General features: G+C 36.2%; 4 protein-coding genes across 6 annotated transcripts; all 4 read right to left on the bottom strand.

Annotated features, from left to right (window-relative positions):
• Window positions 1-183: 183 nt before the first annotated feature.
• Window positions 184-2,206, bottom strand: LOC105458220. The gene is made up of 2 exons (XM_011703364.1): window positions 2,020-2,206; window positions 184-1,231 (listed from the first exon to the last, which is right to left on the bottom strand). The coding sequence occupies exons 1-2, from the start codon at window positions 2,096-2,098 to the stop codon at window positions 975-977; spliced, it is 336 nt and encodes a 111-aa protein (XP_011701666.1). The 5' UTR covers window positions 2,099-2,206; the 3' UTR covers window positions 184-974.
• Window positions 2,207-4,526: 2,320 nt separating this feature from the next.
• On the bottom strand, window positions 4,527-6,554 carry LOC105458219 (chymotrypsin-elastase inhibitor ixodidin-like). The gene is made up of 2 exons (XM_011703363.1): window positions 6,357-6,554; window positions 4,527-5,561 (listed from the first exon to the last, which is right to left on the bottom strand). Exons 1-2 carry the CDS (start codon window positions 6,442-6,444, stop codon window positions 5,362-5,364), a joined length of 288 nt encoding a protein of 95 aa, XP_011701665.1. The 5' UTR covers window positions 6,445-6,554; the 3' UTR covers window positions 4,527-5,361.
• Window positions 6,555-7,086: 532 nt separating this feature from the next.
• Window positions 7,087-16,544, bottom strand: LOC105458218 (serine/arginine repetitive matrix protein 2). Of its 3 annotated transcripts, none has more exons than XM_011703360.1 (14): window positions 16,375-16,544; window positions 15,403-15,602; window positions 15,193-15,314; window positions 15,031-15,107; window positions 14,792-14,914; window positions 14,147-14,361; window positions 11,952-12,092; window positions 11,675-11,866; window positions 10,888-11,584; window positions 10,481-10,788; window positions 10,084-10,262; window positions 9,878-10,004; window positions 8,401-9,739; window positions 7,087-8,212 (listed from the first exon to the last, which is right to left on the bottom strand). In XM_011703360.1, the coding sequence occupies exons 2-14, from the start codon at window positions 15,561-15,563 to the stop codon at window positions 8,093-8,095; spliced, it is 3,801 nt and encodes a 1,266-aa protein (XP_011701662.1). In that variant the 5' UTR covers window positions 15,564-15,602; window positions 16,375-16,544; the 3' UTR covers window positions 7,087-8,092. The 3 variants fall into 3 exon arrangements, with proteins under 3 accessions (XP_011701662.1, XP_011701663.1, XP_011701664.1); XM_011703361.1 differs by having other exon boundaries at window positions 10,084-10,220; XM_011703362.1 differs by lacking the exons at window positions 14,147-14,361; window positions 14,792-14,914; window positions 15,031-15,107; ... (1 more) ...; window positions 15,403-15,602; window positions 16,375-16,544 and adding exons at window positions 12,711-13,021; window positions 13,394-13,612.
• A 281-nt stretch (window positions 16,545-16,825) lies between these two features.
• On the bottom strand, window positions 16,826-19,351 carry LOC105458217 (mannose-P-dolichol utilization defect 1 protein homolog). The gene is made up of 5 exons (XM_011703359.1): window positions 19,065-19,351; window positions 18,661-18,726; window positions 18,267-18,399; window positions 17,925-18,129; window positions 16,826-17,653 (listed from the first exon to the last, which is right to left on the bottom strand). Exons 1-5 carry the CDS (start codon window positions 19,150-19,152, stop codon window positions 17,411-17,413), a joined length of 735 nt encoding a protein of 244 aa, XP_011701661.1. The 5' UTR covers window positions 19,153-19,351; the 3' UTR covers window positions 16,826-17,410.
• Between the last annotated feature and the right edge of the window lie 791 nt (window positions 19,352-20,142).

Raw genomic sequence — 20,142 nt, 5'->3', positions numbered from 1 at the left:
TTTATATATGCAGTCTTTTAATCGAATACTTTGCGTGTCAATAAATTGAGAACTATATAATTCCATACTAGGTATATATCTAGATCGAATATGAATATAATACTTGAATGAACATTTAAACTAAATATTTATAACATATATTAGTATAAGTTTTATTTTACTCAAAACGATCTTAGAAATTATTTCTTCAGGTATCGACAAAATTTAACAAATTATTATAATAGTCATAATTGTATGTATAGTTTGATTAATAACTATGTTTTTATTATACATTAACACGATTCATGTTAAAATCAAACTTATTTCAAATTATTTAAAACAAAAATAAGATATATATAATATCTGACAAATAGAATTTCCGACTGTAATATAAAATTATTTATCATACATCAAAATAGATCAACACTGAAACTGTGAGTGTTTCGACGTTTCTCATATCAGTCGGTCGACTACCCAAAGTACGGGCTATGGAGATAAAGTGACTACATATACATATATATCACAGAGAAACAGCGACGATATATAACAGTCAGTATAATTAATCTTGGTTGCAACGGACCTTTGCATTAAAACGTTCTTGTTTCAAGTGTTCAATAAAGTGTTCAATACTACTTGCCTTCCAAGTGCATCATCGTCAATGCGCGCAAACGCGTTTGAGAAATGCATAATTTATACAAATTAAGTTATATCGCGAAATTGTCTCGTAATCGTTTTTATTTCGGAACATTGAAAAGATTCACTTGCTTTGAATCACCTGATTCTATATATGTTCATATATATAATCACATTCAAGTTTAATTATACGGTACATGGCATAAGCAAGTGGCCTTTAAAGTCCATTAAAAGATCGACGAATGTAAATCGTTGCAACAGCCGTTTTATCCGTTCCTTTCCTTGTGATCGCTGTATGGCTCTGTCCAAGCTCGTCTTTCACGTCTTAATTTGTAGAGTTAGAGATCTTTCGGAAAATGTATTTAACATTCGGTCCATGGTTGGACGCACTGTTTGTAATAGTTCCGTGCGTAACCGTCCTTGCATCTACAGCCGTTACCGCACACCTTTGTGCACTTGGCCTTGATCGCCCAATGGTACCATCTATTACGGCACGTCTGCCCACAGGGTGTATCATCGTCGTAACAGTTTGCGCCGAACTCCTCATTTACATAGTTTCCACACATTGTTGCCATCTCAATAAACTTTTCATAACTAAATGGAATTTCAACCTGGTAATCTGCACAGCGAGAGAAAAGTTGTAGATTATGTTCGAGATTTTTCTCTTGGATTAGCAATATAGCGATTACATATGTTACAACGCTCATATCAGATAGAATATTTTCGACACATTTATTTTAAACGCACAAGTCAAAACAATCTCACGAAGCACACACATTAGTCATTGCATATACAGTTGTGCAGATACATGGTACAAATGACGCCTATACAGATTCGATTAGAATATAATAGAATTAACAGAACGTTAATATTTTTTCCGTCTATACATGAATTTTTAAAATCGAGATTACAAATGAACTTTCGCTTTTGCAACTGTCTATTATATATTTGTCGATATAAATAACTGATTGAGAATTAACTTAACATAAGTGGCCAACAGTCAAAGATAATAAGCAGTTATTTCAAACATCAATGTCCTTTTTAAGAAAATACGCGATGAAAAAAGGACCATAACACTAGAGGGATTGACACAAGCAGAACAACGGGTCACGCACGACAAAGAACAACGTCAAAATGATATTAAAATGAATCGGGACTAATCGAAAAATGACTTTTTCAATCATTTTAGGATCATTTTGACATTATTTTAATGACTTTTTTTCCGCTTCAGAAGAGGCAGCTTATCCATGGAATTGACGAATACACAGTAGACATTGACGAATACACATGTGTAATTAAGCAGACGCGATTAAAGCAGACTTTTATAAATACACGAATCTAATTATTTTTATTCAGTTGACTACCGAAACCAAAACAGAACATGAAGTATAGTACACCAAAACTTACTTCCTTCAGCCTCCATAGGCATGCTGTCGAAACAATAAACGCCAATGAGAACAGCAAAAATGAATACGAAGATTTTCATCGTGCACTCCCAGCAGTCTATAACGTATATGAAAAATGTTGCGCGTCGTTGACGACTTTAATTCTTTCGCTACAATAGTTATCGAACGCCAGGCGCGTGCTATATATTTGAAAGAGTAACTACAGTCACTCGCCAAGTGGCGCTCGGCTGTGAGGGTAGAAACTCACTAATAAGAGTCTAGGAAGAGTGATTTTGTCGAAACGAGAGAGAGAAATATATATATATATTTATATACTGTCTTCCTCTATATACTCTATCTCATTCTAATAAGTATTAGATATAATTTCTCTTTCTCATTCTAATAAGTATTAGATAAATTATTACGTAAGACAGTATAAGTATACTGTCTTACGTAATCATTTTAACGTATTGGATACATTCAAACAGTCGCACTATTGCAAAGATAAAGATGGAATGCTTAAAATTTGTTGATATTAATTAAAAATAAAAATACTCTAATTAAATTTTTTTAAAGTAGAATGTTTATCATGCATTTACTTCTTCCTACACGAGTTTATCAAAATCTAAATTTGAGCGGAAATTGATAAAAACAGTGGACCAATTAGAAATGGCTATTTCATATCCGGGCTCTTATTAAAGAATTTCTAACTAAAAGTGATCACTTCGGTCACTCAATTTTTTGTCAAAATTTTTGTGTGAAGACATTTTTATATAAATATTCGACTATGCCTTTTGTAATGTTGGTCTATGAATATATCTGTTTTGAAATTTATTATATACTATAAACTTTATTATTAAATAATTTAAAAAATTTGGAAACTATATGTATACTTCATAATTTGGTATATATCATATATTAATAGAAACAATTAAGTTTTACTTTAATAGACTATTTTTATATACATTTAAAATATTTTATCATTTTTAATTCTTTTGCGACGAATAGTCGCTATAGTACTCGGTTGCAAAATTGTTCCATGCACTGTATAGAAAGCGAATTCGCACTCCCGTCTAAGAGTAACGTATCCTCAACGCAATTCAATCACCACTCCCATATGTGGTTGAATTGTTGCGGCCAATGCCGTTGTCATAAAAGAGTTAAGTAGTCGTGGAATAAATTTGTACTCCAATATTATGTATATACAACAAGTTTTCTCGTCTGGAGATTCTTGATACTGATGGACCATTAATCGTGATTAAAAACCGGGTCTTTTGATATACTCAGGCAGGAAGGAAGTGACATACATGTTCATTTTCTACGTGGAAAATCGAAGAGTTTTACAATTTTCTTGCAATGTTTTATACATGTATGTGTAATTGTACATGTATGTATGTATGTGTGTGTATTTAATTATATAATCAACTTGTATACATATAACATGCATAAGTATTTTGTTCTGTTAATAATAAGTGTCTATCAAAACAAAGCGAGTTTGTCAAAACAAAAGAGAAATATGTACATGTACATACTGTCTTTCCTTGTATAGTTAATATATATATAAATTTTATTTCAATGCATTATTTATATATTTAATTTTAAAATATATCATTTTGTTCAATTTTTTTGAACAAATGATTAATACAGTAGCTTGCGAAACTATCCCATTGCACTCCCACCTAGCGATAGCATATAATAATGGCCAATATACGAGTATACTATCATCGCAAAAAAGTGTAGTACTTATGGCATATCAAGTTAATGTAAGCCCTGATATCAAAATACCGCCATCAGTTTTCGTGTGCAAATTTTCAATATCGATATGCCATAAATTATGACTAAAAAAGATCGTTAGGTATATTGAGGCAGGAAAGAGATGATATATGTACAAATAAAATTAAATTTCCTGCGGCGGGTAATCAAGGAGTTTTGCAGTTTACTAGCAATGTTATATGTATTTACGCGTTCAATTGTACAGTCAACTCATTTTACGTACAACATGCATAAGTATTTTATTTTAAAATAAAATTGTTTGTATTACAGCTTAAAATAGAAAATCATAAGGAACTGTATAATCTTTTTTTTTTACAATAATTTTTTATCGAGATGTTCGCTAAAGTTTACACATTGCTGGTTTTATCTATAGTTAATACAAAGATTACTTTAACTATTACGGTGATCCAGCATAATAAAGTTTTACTGTTAGGCATTTGAATATAATATATGAACAATAATCTGCTAGATCTTACACAGAATGTTTAAAACGGAAATACATAATCTTTCTCGAAAATAATTTTGATTTAATTTAAGTTCCGAATATTTTTCTTATATACAAAATAAATGTATAAAGAAGATAAACAGTTCTCTGCTTTCGATGACAAATAATAATAAAAAGCCACTTGTTAGTTACGTTATATATGTGTAGCCTCTTAAGTTGCATGTTAATCAAATGAACTATTTGTAATTACATTATATATATATATATATATATATATATATATATATATAGAATAAATATGAATGCAATAATTAAACAATTAAATTAGACATTTATTATACATTTGATGTGAGTTTCTTTTACTGAAAACGATCATTTTCAGAATTATTTTTTTAATTCGTCGACAAAATTTAACAAATCCTTATAATAGTCATGATTGTGTATACATAGTTTGATCAATAACTAAATAATTCAAGTCAGTTTGAGTTATTTTTAAGTCAGATTGATTTTAAGTCATTGCAAATAAAATTAAGATATCTGAAAAACAAAATTTTCGACCGTTATATAATGTTATTGGTGATGCAATAAAAGAAAGAACATTAAAACTACAAGTGTCTTGATATATCACATGTCGGTTGATTACTCAGAATACGAACTATGCATGAAAAGAAAGTTATACCCTATATTACACAAAAGCAGCGATGGTAAGCGATCGTAACTAACAACTCTTAACTGCAACAGCTGTCTCCATTAAAACGTTCTTGCTTCGCCTGTTCATTCGTTTTACGCATTCAATGTACTCCTTGCCTTTCAGGTGCATTGTCGTCGATGCGCGCAAACATATTTAAACAATTCATAATTTATCCAATTTAAATTATAGCACGGCATTTTTTCGATATTCGTTTTTATATCGGAACATTGATAAGATATATTTGTTTTAAATCACTTGACTATATCGATATACATATATAATCACATTTATGTGTAATTACACAATGCATAAGTAATTTTAAAGATGTTTCTGAACAGATTAAGACTTATAAATCGCTGACAGGCGTTTTATCAGCTCCTTTTTTTATGTTCGCTGTGCCTTATCCGAGCTCGTTTTTTGCGTTTTAATTTGTAGAGGTCACTTGATAACTGGATTTAGTAGTAGAACCGACATTCGGATTCTAAGATGCACATTTTGTGGTTTAACCGCGCGTAACCGCGCTTACAAACGCAGCCCTCAATGCATCTTCTTGAGTCTCTCGTCGCCCTGGAGTTTCCAAAAATGCGTTCATATTCAGAACAGAATGTCTCCACGGCACAGTTCATGTATATCTCATTTTGTCCGCACGGCGTGGCTAAAGGAGGCACAAATTGTGTAATTAGAACATCTTCAAAGCGTGAAAAAAAGTTATAAAATTATGCTTGAGATTTTTCTCTTGTATTTACAATATGACGATTACATAGCCATAATGCTCAAATAGAACTTTGACTTTTTCGACATATTTAATTTGAATATTTTGTATGTACGTTAAACAGTCATACGAAGCACGCACATATGTATACATGTTTTAAGGTACATTGTGTTTCATGAATGCGTATTATGTATTATTTTATCTTTATTCAACATTCAGAATAATAAGGATAAAATGATATATCATGCGCATCATGCACGAAACAGTATGCACATCTCCATGACGCCCATCGATCGGTTAGCACACATATAATAAAATATAGAAGAGTGTTAATATATTTCGTCCGTTCTTACACGTATAAGTTTATTTAAATCAAGATCGTATATAGATGAATTTTTTCTCGCTTCTGCGTCTTTCTATTACATATATTTTTGTCAGTATGGATCACCGAGCGAGAATTAGGTAACGTAACTGATCAACAGTTAACAATAATAGTCAGTTCTTTCAAACGTATAACGTTCTCCTAAAGAAAATATTATGTGATGAAAGAAAAATCTAGAATATAGAGTAATGAGAAGTAGCCAATCCAAAGAGCGCGGAATTTCCATGCCAACATTGACAAGTACGCACGCGACGCAATTAAAGTAGACCTTTATAATTATCTTAATCAATTTTTTACAACTAATTACCTACAACCACTCAAAGTAATAAAAAACCTACAGAGTACAATATACTTACTCTTTGTGGCTTCCGCAGATACGCTGTCTAAATTATTGAAACAATGAAGACCGAGAACGGCAATAACGAAGAATACGACGAATCCCATCGTGTATTCACAGCACTGTATGAGATGTGTATGAAAAATAACACTCGTTGTGTCGTCGTCTTCAATCTTTTCGCTACTAAAGTCATCCAACGCTGTGCGCTCGTTATTATGTATGTACGTTAAGAGAGACATATAAACAACACCATGTAACGCTCGTTATATACGAAGGGTAAAGACCTTCTATTAAGTGTCTATCAAAACAAAACGATTTTGTGAAAACGAGAGAGAAATATTATACATTCTGTCTTCCTTCATATATAGAACCTGTATATAGAAATAAATTTAATAATTTAATAATTTTATTTAATAATTTTTTTCTATCTGTATACAGAAATAATTTTATTTCAATGTATTATTGATATATTTATTTTTAAAATATTTTATCTTTTTTAATTTTATTCGGACGAATGATCACTATATATAGCGACTTACGACACTGTCCCATGCGCTGTATAGTTTACACTCCCGCATATCGGCGTTATATAATGCTACCGTCGCGACATATCAAAATCCATCAGTTTTCTCATCTGCAGATTCTCAATACCGATGTGCCACAAATCGTGACTAAAAAGGATCGTTCGATTTCATTCAGGCAGGAAGGAGACGATTATACATGTTACATTTTCTACGGCAGTAATCGAGTTTTGTAATTTTTTGTAGTGTTATATATTTGTGTTCAATTGTACAGCCAACTCGTTTACATACAACATACATAAGTATTTTATTCCATAATAAAATCGCTCGTATTAGCTCAAAGTAGACAATCGCAATAAGGAGCTCAATAATCTTTTTTTTTTTTTTTTGACAACATTCTATCAACAAAGTTCTATCAAGATATTCGAGCTAAAGAAGTTTGCATCGCTAGTTTTGTTTTCAGTTATTACAAGAATTACTGTAATTATTACGATAATTACGATAGACAAAATGAGTTTTACTAGGCATTCGAATATATGAGCAATGATTTGCTAGATTTTGCGGGGAACTTTTAAAACGGAAATGCATCTTCCCCTTAAATAATTTCTGTCATTTCAATTTAGTTCTGAATGTTTTCTAAAATCAAAATATACATTATATATAAAGAAAAGGAGATATCCGTTTTTTCAATGACAAATGATAATGAAAAGCCACTTGCCAATTATGTTCTATATGTGTAGTCTTTTAATCGAGTACCTTGCGTATTAATAAATTCAGAACTATATAATTCCATTATATATAGGAATATGAATATAATTAACTAAACATTTAAATTAAATATTTATAACATATAATGACATAAGTTTTTTCACTCATTATTTAAGAATTATTTTAAGAATTATTTCTTGAAGTGTCAAAAAAATTGAATAAGAGAATCTGTAATAGTCATGATTGTACGTAGTTTCATCAATTCTTTTAATTAGTTCGATTCATCATTTAAATCAGACTAACTTTTAATTCATTGAAAACAAAATTAAAATAACATCTAGAAAATAGTATTTTCAACCATTATATAAATAGTTATTTGTGAGAATAGAAGAGATCGACACTAAAGCTATGAGTGGCTCGATGTGCCTCGTGTTAATTGGCGTCATGTCGACTACCCAGAGTACAGGCGTTGGAAAGAAAGCTACTATCACAGAGAGGCAGCGTCGGTGGCGGTAACAGATTTTAGCTACCAAATCTTAGCTGCAATGGCTCTCTGCATTAAAACGTTCTTGCTTCGCTGTTTCATGCGCTCAATGAAGAACTCCTTGCCGTCCAGGTTATCGTCGACAGGTTCGACCCCTTCATTCTGGCAACAAACGAGATTTAGTTGGCTCGTGGCTAGTGTTCCCTCGCGGGTGTGGCTGATCATCATCATTTTCTTCAGATGTTATTGCTCGTTTTTTTTTTATCATCAATCAGATTATCATGATCATCATCATATAAAGACGAGCTGATTGTTTCGTAGGCCGAAAACCTACGCGGAGTCTAACCAACCTTGGTGCTGGCTGCATCGCCCCCCTCTCCCTCTCCCCATCTCTCATAGTCGTCATCGTCCCTCTCTTCTCCTTCGCTCAAGGGCCCGGCTTGTCTCTTGTTAGGTGGCACGGTCGAGCTGCCGCTACCACCCTGTTGATGTTCAACGTCGTCGCCTCCTTCGAGCATCTTGTTAATCTTCTCCTTCGCTTCGTCAACCTTCCTCATCGGATCGGGCGAGTAGCTGCGATCGCTGTATCGATCGCGCGACGAGGGTCGGCGATCCCTGAAGTCCCGTCTGTCGCGGAAATCACGGAAGCCTGGTTTGTTGTGAAAGAATCTACCGCCGCGATTACCGCGGCCGCCACGACCGCCGCGATTGAAACCACCGCCGCGACGATTACCGAAACGATTGTTGTGTTGATTGTTGTAGAAGCGATTTCGATTCTGGAAATTGTTGCCACCGCCACGGTGATTCGGATTGTTGAAGCCCTGGAAGCGTGGCTTGTAGTACGTGCCGCGATTGTTATACGGTCGGAATTGCCTCTTGCGATAGTAGCCTCGATCGCCCGACCGACTACGACTGCGACTTCTGCTGTACGATCTGGATCGGGAGCGTGATCGCGATCTGCTGTACGTGCCCGAAGGAGATCTGCTGTATTTCCTCTCGTAGCTGCCGGATCGTCGATTCGAGTACGAACGCGAGCGACTACGTCTTGGCGATCGTGATCTAGACGACCCGGAACTAGAAGCACTGCGAGATCGACTACGCGAACGTTTCGCCGGACGGTCCCTGCTCATGCGCTTACTCATGACGCCTCTGCCGCCCGACTCGCGCTTCTTCGGCGTTTGTCGGTGCTGACCTCGCTCGTTCTCGCTGTCAGAATCGGTTCTCGGACCTTTGGCTTGAGTCTTTGTTATTGGCGGAGGACGCGGTGGCTCCGGTGGATGTCCAGTTCCGCTGTTTTGACCAATCGGTTGGAACTTGCCGCCCAAATTGTTGCTAGAGCCAAACTTTGTCGGTGTAGTTTGCGACACGGACATAGAAGAATCCTTGTACGATTGAAATTTATTCTGTGGTTGCGGTGTAGGATACTTGACGGGCGCTTGCTTTGGTATCGGAGGCTCTTTCGGCAGCGGCGGTGGTGTCGGTGTAGGCTGCGGCGGCGGTGCTCTTTTCTCAGCGAGTTCGCGTTGCATTTGCTTCCGTATGTTTAAAGATTTCTCAAGAGCCGCACGTTGCAATCTTTCCTCCAATTCATTATCATCGTCCTCGTCGCTGTCCACGAAAACATTGGACTGTAGCTTCTTGTTCTCTGACGGGACATCTTGCCACTTTTGCGAAGGAATGTCCTTTTGTCTGAAATCATGCGTGAATGTAAATCCATAGCCAAAAGTGAGTAAAATATGAAACAATAACTGAAATAAGTAAGATATAAAATCTCAATATCTTGTAAATTATTTTAACATGTTGTTGTATGTGCCTCCAATTACTTACCTAGCAGCTTGCGCAGCTTTCCACTTGGCATTTAATGCAGCGGTGTCTAATGTAGGGAGTTTCGGTTCAGGATGAATCAATTGGGATTCTTGTTCAAATATGTCTGTGAGCGGCTTCCTCTGGATTTCTATGATTATTGAAATAATTATACGATAAGATCTTGTATTGTTGTATCCGCTATACTTTAATACGTATATTATACATACCTTTTCTCTGTTGCGCAGTCATCGGCATCCTGGATTCCCGTTCATGATATGCCTTCGAAGCTTCTTCTCTCTCCCTTTCCCTCTCTCTGCGCAGCTCCTCCTCCCTGCGTGAACTCTCAGTGAGCTTCTCCGCGTTGCTAAGAGGGGAAGGTATGTCATTATACTGTGTTGCTACATACCTAGTAAATATAAAAATATAAGAGATAGGTAAAATACGATATCTGACGGACCGCGTGATTTCCATTCATTTGCGTTAGCTGAGGATACAAAAATAGCATAAATAAAAATAGATCGCACAACAACGCGAGTTTAAATCAAACAGTGCTCAACTGGAAGATAATACAAAAAAAAATATTAAACTCATTATTATAAAGAAAATTCCAACAATGATTCCAACCTTTTAAGCGCCGCACAATCTTTCTCAACTTTCGCATAATAAGCATTAAGCTTGGACTCTAACTGTTCCAAATCCGGCAAAGATGACTTTTTCAATGCTTCTAAATCTCGTTCGAGCTTGTCTTTGTTTTTACGCTTTTTTCGCTCTTCTTTCTTCTTCTTCTTTCGACTCTTCTTGTCCTCCTTTTCCTTATCTTTCCCCTTCTTTTCTTTCTTCTTTTTTTTCTTCATTTTTTCGCTCTCAGAGTGTTTCTTTTCCTTTTCTCTTTCTCTCTTCCATCTTGCCGTCTCTTCCAAGAACTTTCTTACCTGTTCGCACATACAAAATTCATTTTGTTATTTCAAATTTTTATGTTGCATTACTTTCAAATATATTGTAATTGAGTAAAATTATAAAGTTATACTTGCCTTATCTTCATAATCAGAGTCATCCTTGGTTTGTTCAAGAAATTTGCGCACTTTGATTTCATAGTCATCCATTTTCTCGCGTGTATTTGTGGTGTAAGAAGCCGGTGCAATAGTATCGTGAGTGGTGGCAGTTGCAGCCGGAGGATTGTTATACTGGGCCATTCGTTTGCTAAGCGGTGAAAGCGAACTGCGATGATCTTTCTTATGTTTGCGTTTACGATTTGGCGAACGCGATGCCGATCGTGAGCTTCCCGACGATGACGAGCTGCTCGAATCTGAACTCGAAGAGGTCGAAGATCCAGTAGATGAGGAGCTCGAGCTGGAACTCCATCTTTGTCTCTTCTTCGATCTAGATTTTCTCTCCTTCTTGCGTTTCTTTTTGTCCTTTTTGTTTTCTGTAACGTCATTTTCAGTCTCGAAGCTCTTAAAGGTGTCCAGAGGATTCAGTGACGCCGTGAGAGTCTTAGATTTTATGTATTCAATGGAATTTCGCGCTTCCTCGTGATATGGTGCAATCGCCAAACAGTTCTCATACGCTTTTTGAGCATCCTCGTACTTCTTCTCGTCTTCGTAGCTGCGTCCAAGCGCAACAAGTGTTTCCGCCATATACTTACGAGCATTCGCATGTGTTTGATTTAATTTCAAGGCTGTCTCGAAATCATCGATTGCTTTCTTGAAACTTCCACTATTTGCATATCTGTAATACAAAATGGTATATTAAATTACGTATGTACGTACATTAACATAGTAAACGCGCGTACAGTGCAAACTTCAATTAGAAACTTACAATGCTCCTCGAGCGACCAAACCCTCAACATTGCGAGGATCAACAGTAAGAGCCTTGTTGAGACACTGGAAAGCTTCAGAATGACGACCAGCCTTGAAATGATCTATACCCTCAGCAACACTTCGGAATGCCCACTTACTCGCTTGCGCTTGTCGCAATTCAGAAGCGTACTCATTCGGCGGAAATCTTTCTCTGCACATCAATAAATAAACATAATTAGGCATATACAATACAGAGAAAACATATGCACAAAAATAAATTTTATAATAATATTTACCTCAATCCAACCATATTGGAATGATTGTCTTGTCCGAGACCGATTAAGTCGCACAGATATTTTATGTTGTTTGGATTGTTGAAGCCAGTACTATTCTCCAACAGCGTATCATAACTCTGGCCTTTGTTGTCCATCGCTTTCCTACACCACAGAGAAAAATACCTGGTTAACGAACATTGCAACAATCATCGTGACCTTTGCCAAAGAAGAGGAAACCAAAGCTACTTCATTAACGGTAAAACCAAAGACTTGATAATCATGGCAGCCGAGTCCTTATTGATCCTGTCGATAAAAAACATCGCCTCTCTGGCAATTCGTGTGCGCCTGCTCTCCGACATCTTGTCGTACTTCGTACGACTACTTTTCTGCTTTGTAAGCACATGCATATTTATGTGTGCATTATTTGTTGCAGTCTCTTCCCACATATACACATATAACAAAGTTTAATTATTCATTTATTCCTCTACAATGACGTTCCTTCCTTCTCTTCGATCTGCATGTATTAATCAATGACACGATACTAATGCCAAAAGTGCTTTAAATATATTAAATCGGTTCTTCTTGCTCGCGTTATATACAGATTATTGCAACTTTTGGAATTAGAGCCGTTCAAAATCTACGTTTGTACCGTTAAGAAGCAGCAGGGGTCCAAAACTGGGATACGGTGCAAAAGGTAAGATTCCTTTTTTATTAGCAAATATAATCTCATTGTTATAAATTTAATTTGATAACAACCTATTATGTAAACTCGTCTCTCACCTTTCACCGTTAAGACGCATATTTCTAGTATTTTGTATCACATTTTGTAATCAGAGCATTTTTTTTCTCAACACAAAATCACACGGCCTATCATCAATCGATGGTGTGGTTTCGGTTTTTATAAGTATTTTTGGTGCGATAAAATAAATTGCATAACCCTAGAATAGGTTGGGAGCCACGCCTGAGTATATATTATCTTCCAAGGCGGACCAAAAAAATTTTTTTTTAGATGTAGAAGTTTCGTCTGTTTGCATTTTGTGGTGTCAATTATCAACATGACATCACTTTTTTTTTCTATTTGTCAATATAAGCTGTAAGTTTAAACATGAAGGCATTATTATGACAAGGCGCGATTCTTTTGAGGATTAAAGATAAAAAGGTTTTTGGACGATTAAGACTCGAGTTGTTTGGTCTCTGCTCTTCAAGTCTGATTAACTTCCTCTAGAGATTATAAAATTTAAAAAAAAAAATCTATTCCATCTTACCTTCAACAACGAAAATACGGATCGAACACGAAAATATGGATACCTCTTGCCATGATACAGAACATGATATGTGCGAAAAGATCATATTAGTATACATCTTATGAGAAAGAATAACAGTAACATACATATAAATATCTACACTTTTCACTTGATATCCTTATAAGAGACCAAACAACTTTAAATCAGTGTTATACCTACCGTCTGTTGCATTCACTCTGACCGGCTCAAGGCTCAATGTCTCATACTGGAAATTCAATCTCAAAAGTCATTTGCGCCATAGTCTGGCTGGTGCTTTGAGAGTAATATACCGTAAACGTAGATAGAATATGTGCGCAATAGAGCCATATCAACCAATGCTCAAGGTTTGAATTCATTTGTATCACATTAGAAATTCATCATCATACTGACTATCAACTTTTTACGTTACATAGAGTGTCTGGCACCTAAATTCATAAAAATGTGTAAGAGGAATCAAAACTAATTCACCTAATTTTGTTAGTATCAGTGCTTCTGTTAAAGTTCGACTTTCTTTTCCCACCATGCCATATTTATATTTTTATCTTTATCTTATTTAAAAAAAAAATAGAAATAAAAAAAACCTCAAGACAGAAACGAATACGACAAATTACACACACAATAATGAAATCTACTATACTAAAGAGCAATAAATAAATAAAAAAATCAATGTGTACTTTACATCTCAATAGATCACAATTGAATTAAAAAAAGTTTCACAGTGCAGATGCTCTTACAATACACAATGAATAGAAGTGTGACATCACAAAATGCTCTCATTGTTTATCATGTGAAGAAAACATCTTCTGGAGATATACATATATATACATATATGTACATATATATGTGGAGCCAACTTACAAGAGTTAGTGAAGCATATTATGGATTCGGTAGACTTGCAATTACATTTCTAGTCAAATTGTTCTATTAACTTACTTATAGGCTTCTGGAAGATCATCGGAATGGATAAGTCCCATAGATGGGTGTGGTGCTTGCCCTTCCCGGGCAGGTACGTTCATAACTGCGACAACTCGTTCGGCCTCAACGTTAACTTCACTGACTACGACGCAGACGAGATCATTTGCCATGTAGCCTCTTGTAACACCTTTCTTGTCCACCGCCGGCACAGTGGCCGTATTTAGTATTAGTGCCTGTTATAAACATAAAACAGGCATTAAATACCTTTGTTATTTAAATACGAATAAAAATTTAAAGCACAGAACTCCGTTTATCCACACTCCATTTTTACCAACAAATTTGTGCTCAGTTTCAAATATACGAATTTAATATAAATTAAAATAGCCGAGCTTTTATTATCCAAATGATAATCCTTATTATACATCCGAATAGTAAAAACTCGACGTGTAAAAGCTAGACTTCAGTTTTCTCAATGTTAGCTCCAGTTATCAGAATTAGTAAGTACATCAGCTCCTGTTATCGAAACTAGTAATTGAGCCACTGTTATCTGAACCATTTTGTTATCAGAACTGCCTTCCGACATGTTTGGATAAACGAAGGTCTGCTATACATTGGACGTAGAATCGCACAAAAAAGCAATATTTGAGTGACATATCAACATACCTTAACTCCTAATTCAGTAACAACTCTGGGACAGTCACTGCAGTTACAAAGCACCTTTAGAAGAAGACCAGCGGCACTTTTACCCATTACTTGCGCGAATATTACATCCCCAACTACCAAACTCTGTAAATTAAATATACGATATTAGACGTAAATTAGATATACCAAATTAGAATTGCTATAAAATTTCCTGGGAATCAATGTATTCACTTTCAGATCCTATTTTTTTTTATCATTACCTCTAAAAAGTTGCGGATACGCTGGGACTTCTCCATGGTGACAAAAGTATCAAGTGCAGGCACTGTAGCATAAAACTCTGAAAGCAGACCAGACGGACGTTATTGCACAACATTGCGTAATATTAAGTTGCACCTGAAAAAAAGGGCGTGAAAAATTATTACCTTCGTCTCCCAGCTCCTGCTTATTAGAATCTGCTTTCTCCAAGTTTGCTTTATCGTATAGGTCGTCAGCCTTTTTAGTGAGAAACTGCTGAAGCTTCAGACGTTTGCCTCTATCTCCAAAGCTGTAAGAGACAAAAGGCGCATTCAACAACAATGGAATTTCACAGCACGTCGGAATATCATTGTTCAAAAAAGGTGACCGACGCATACCTGAGAGTCTTTTGTCGCTGTTGATAGATCTCAAAGCTGGGATCCTTGAGATTGAGCATGACTAGCTCATTTTCGTTACGCTCTCCTTCCCACACTTTCTGCAACTGCTGGCCGTGGTAGTTCAACGCTTGTGCTACGAGACGCGCATCCATTGATTCCATACTCGCTCAGCAAAGAGCGCCGAACCTAATCTGCAAGAACTATGAAAATCGTTGCGTTCGAATTATTCGTGCCTTCGATCGCGGATACGAGAGCACCCGAGTGTGTCCGTATTATATTATATATATGCGGATATACTACCCAAGAAATAAAGATACAAGGTAGCGGCACGTTGCTACACAGAGGTATCTCTAATCGTTCCCTCATGCATTTAAAAAATAAAAAATAAAAAAACCTTTGGACGCAGGATCCAGTAAAGGGGGATCGTCTAAAGGCAACGTGTGTCCGCCAAACAAACCGTTCAACAAAATTCGAAAAGTTATTCCATCTCTCTCTGCTTACAATCGCGTGCCCAATCGAGCACATTCGACTGCATATCGTGCGGAACTACTGGAGGGTCGCAGAGCGTTTTTGGCGCGTCATCGCGCTGTATCCGGAGAGACAAAGACGACCGCACCGTCGTCGGCGAAGCCGCTTCGACGGTCGCCCAACGTCGTCGCGTCGTCGTAAGCGCTCGTCGACGCCCTCGTGCGCCTCTCGGACGACGCCACAGCGGCCGTTCGTTTTTCGTTCGTGACAGCGCTCGCGCGTAGGCGGGCAAGGAACGCGCGGCTATATCGATCTCTCCTCCCGACAAGATGGTCGGTTTCAACGACCGGGGATTGCGGGTCGCGGGACATGAGCATTGACGCCATGACGCATGTCTCTTTCTCTCTCTCTCTCTCTCCGTCGAATCGCCACCTTCCTTCCCAAACAACGCAACAGACTCTCGACGCGATTCGGGTCGCGAAAATTACTGCGAGTGTTACTTACCGCTCGGCAGCCCGGACGTTTTTACGCGAGGAGGATCCGGCAACGAGACTCGGGGGGGCAAAGAATTACGCTGCGCCACGAGACATCATCGGAGGCGGGCAAGCGCGTGCACACACATCGACGTACGTCGCACGAGTCACGATTGCGTGTGACGGCGGACGGTGACGAGGCGGAAACGACGATGGTACGACCGTGCGGCGCATGCGCGAGCGCGACGCGGAACTACTTTTATCGAACGCCGGGCGCGCGCGCGCGCTATATAAAGCGTGCCGCGCCCCGCGTGACGAAGTAGTTCTTTGCAAACGGCCTTTAGGATTTATAGTTGCACTCTCGAGATAAATTTTTTACCGATTAAAAATGCAGAAGACAAAATTATACAACGTAAGCTCTTTTTGCTGCAGACTGCGAGGTCGCGCGACTTGCGGGCAATTATAGGATGGAATGAGTCACCTTTTAATAGTATAATAATTTAATATGTAAATGATACCGTAATGTATGTTAAACAATATAATAACGCTTCGTAACAAACATATATCGAGAATTTGCAATAAACTATAACACAGAAGACGTATAAAATACTTCTTATTTTACAGCTTGTAAAATAAGTACAACAAACGTTGTTCCGTTTTCATATTGGAAAAATTTAACAAGCATGCCGAGGTAACGCATTCAACAACAATAATCCAGTCTTATCTAACTGTGTGTACTTAATAAGTGACATTTTATAATATATTGTCATTTCTCGTATCTTTTAATAAAAAATAAGCGGTATTACTTCCGCTTGGACTTCCGGCGGGCTGCAAAATGATTATAATTATTACAATTCTAAATTATCTAAGTATTATTTCTGCAAACGTTCTCGGAAATTTATTTCATATTGGGCAAGTGATTCCCAAGTATTCGCCTATAGTCACATTGGCTTTGTAAAATGTCATTCATGCAAATTTTTCTTCGTAATTACGCGTTATTGTTGATCTACGTATATCACTTAATCTCTAGCTGTGTATAAACGTTTCCCTATTTCCCTTCTTTCGCTCTAGCTTCTTTTCTTGATCTTTTCCTTGCTCTTCACGTCGACGTTCCAGTAGTAGAGAAGCTGCGCCACTATCATACCGTTTGCCAGAGTGGAGCACACGTACATCGTTATCATGGTCGTGTCACCCGTTTCTTGAATGGAAGTAAAAATTCTCGCGAGGGAGCCGAAAAAGAGCATTAAACACGTTGCTGCCGATAACTGGCCGGTATTTCCATTGGTATAATTTGTATAGGCTTGCATGAACTGTAACAATCCCATATGAAATCGTGGATTAACATATTTGCCACGTATGCCAGATAAGAATAAGCGAGTTCTCAAAAGTAAATGCAATTGGCTGCGTTCAGCAGAAAAAGTGGCTTTGCAACTGGTGTAAAATTCTTTAATATGATTAATTTATACATTTAAACCCATGAAGAACCAAGGGCAAGAATCAATCACGTTGAAGAATCTCACAACAGTTGCAAAGCTGCTTTCTCTGCTGAATGCAGCTAATTTTGACAATTCATCTACGTACCTTACTTATAAGAACAATGGGTATATTCATTGCTTGGCATGCCCAGAGAACATGAAGAGGCGTTAGCCCACTATTTGCTGTGCAAATTACTGCCAGATAAGCAGAAAGGAATGCGGTTGCTTTCGCTGTTTCCCCGTTATAATGCATTACTAGAACCGCGATGATCAAAGTCTGAAGGCCTAAAAATACTCCGTCTCCCCAGGCACTGAAATTATAACACGATGAATAAATTTGTATAAAATTAATAATTTTATATGCAGAGTAATAATTTTCTATGCAAATTAATAATTTTATTTTGCACGACTTATGCAGGCATTTACATTTAATAAATTATTTATTCACCTAAATGGAAAACTACTGCTGAAACTGTAGGAAGACATCGCAGTGATGGCGAATAAATCCAATAATACGCTGAAGACATTGATTCCCTTGCCGCTTTTATTTTTTAGAATTTTCACAATTTGAGGTATCTTCACTAAAAAAAAGAAAATGCATTTGGATAAGGCACATGTGACAGGAATATCATTTAGATAAGACACATCTATGTATAAAAAAAGCTACATGACTGAATAACATTTGTATTGATATACAAGCTATAATTAATATGATAATTACACGTAAAAGATTATATAAATTATTAAATAATAATTAATATAGATTATTAAATAAAATACTTCAATTTTTTTTCAAAGCAATGAAACGCGAATATCTTTGTATCCAGAAATAATGTACTAACCCATCAAGGAACCTCCGATGATGCCCACTCCTAGAGCTTTGCTCAACGTCGCCTTGAAGCATCCGACTGAAACATTTTCATGATAATCATGTTTCATCTGCGATTATGTGTGTTTATTAGAAAATTTATTTTTAATCTCAATGATTACATGACAAGTTACCAACAAATTTTAAACTTGTCACATATAGAAAAACAGTCAAATATTGCATAATGATTCCTACATATAAGGCAAATGACTCGATTTTTAACAATAAAACAAGAATAATTAATCAATCACGCAAACCCAAGTATTATTATTTTTTTCATTTAAAATTTTAAATAAAAAAAAATGTCACTGGCTGAAGAATGACACGATGAAGAAGATCACGACAGAGATGCATGTAATATTATTGAAGCAAACGTACCGTGGAAAAAATTGAACTTGTCGAAGTACTCCTTCAGGCATTCCTGAGTAAATAATAATAACGTCGCTTTTCTGATATGTTGTGCCATATTGCCACAATTTGTCCTATATTCATTGACCGTACTACCTTGCGGTATAAATACGCATGGAATGTAACGGAAGACTGTCAGACGACAGATCCGAGAAGACTTCCGTAATCGCTAAGTTATCGGTGATAAGCAAAAACCGGAGCGTGTGCGGCGTGCCGATGCCAACCAATGCCAACTCACATTAGCGTTCGCAACGCAGTGGCGGCGTTCAGCAACTACTTGGTGCAACTACTTTGACCGTCTCGGATGGTAACGGAAAGAATGTCAGCGAAGAGCGCATCCAAATATTATTTTAAGAAATCGATCAAATATAAAAATTACAATTCGCAAAAAATTAAACTGAACTACAATGTTTACTAAAAATGTTTATAAGAATATTAAATATTATCCTCAGTAATGTCGATATAAAAGGATACATGCATCGTTCCGAGAAAAGCAGATATATCTGAAAAATAGACAGAAAAATTAATTTTATATATTGTATAATAATAATATACGCCTGTGTAGCGTTTAAATAAATTAAATCAAAATTAAAATGTTTTATTCAAGATTAATCTAATTATTTTAATTAAATTATTTTAATTAATTTAATTTCTATTAAAAATTAAAATAAAATGTTAAAATAAAAGTTGTTTCTTTTAAATATTGCATAGAGAAAAATAATAGAACTTTAATAGAAAATAAAGTAAAAATAGATATGCTACGGAATTTTATTACAATTTGTTTTTAGAGGATAAACGAGAGATGTGCGAATAAAATTTTTGGAGAACGCCGCCATCGTATTGGAGAACGCGACATATTTTTATTACCATACGCTAAAGGTCAGGCAACCTTGACATTCGCTCGATACAAGTAATACTGTAAGTAAGTTAAATAAGAAACAGACAGATAATATCTCGGTAGCGTAAGGTCGTGAAATTAGAAAGAAACGTACATTGAAAAATAAGTTTATAGGTAAAGATCCACGTATAACGATACACGAAACATGTA

The sequence above is a fragment of the Wasmannia auropunctata genome, unplaced genomic scaffold, assembly GCF_000956235.1.
Source record: "Wasmannia auropunctata unplaced genomic scaffold, wasmannia.A_1.0 LD334579.1, whole genome shotgun sequence".
NCBI classification, from domain to species: Eukaryota; Metazoa; Arthropoda; class Insecta; order Hymenoptera; family Formicidae; genus Wasmannia; species Wasmannia auropunctata.
The sequence above is the reverse complement of the archived record's forward strand: the minus strand, read 5'-3'. Positions and strand labels throughout refer to the sequence as shown.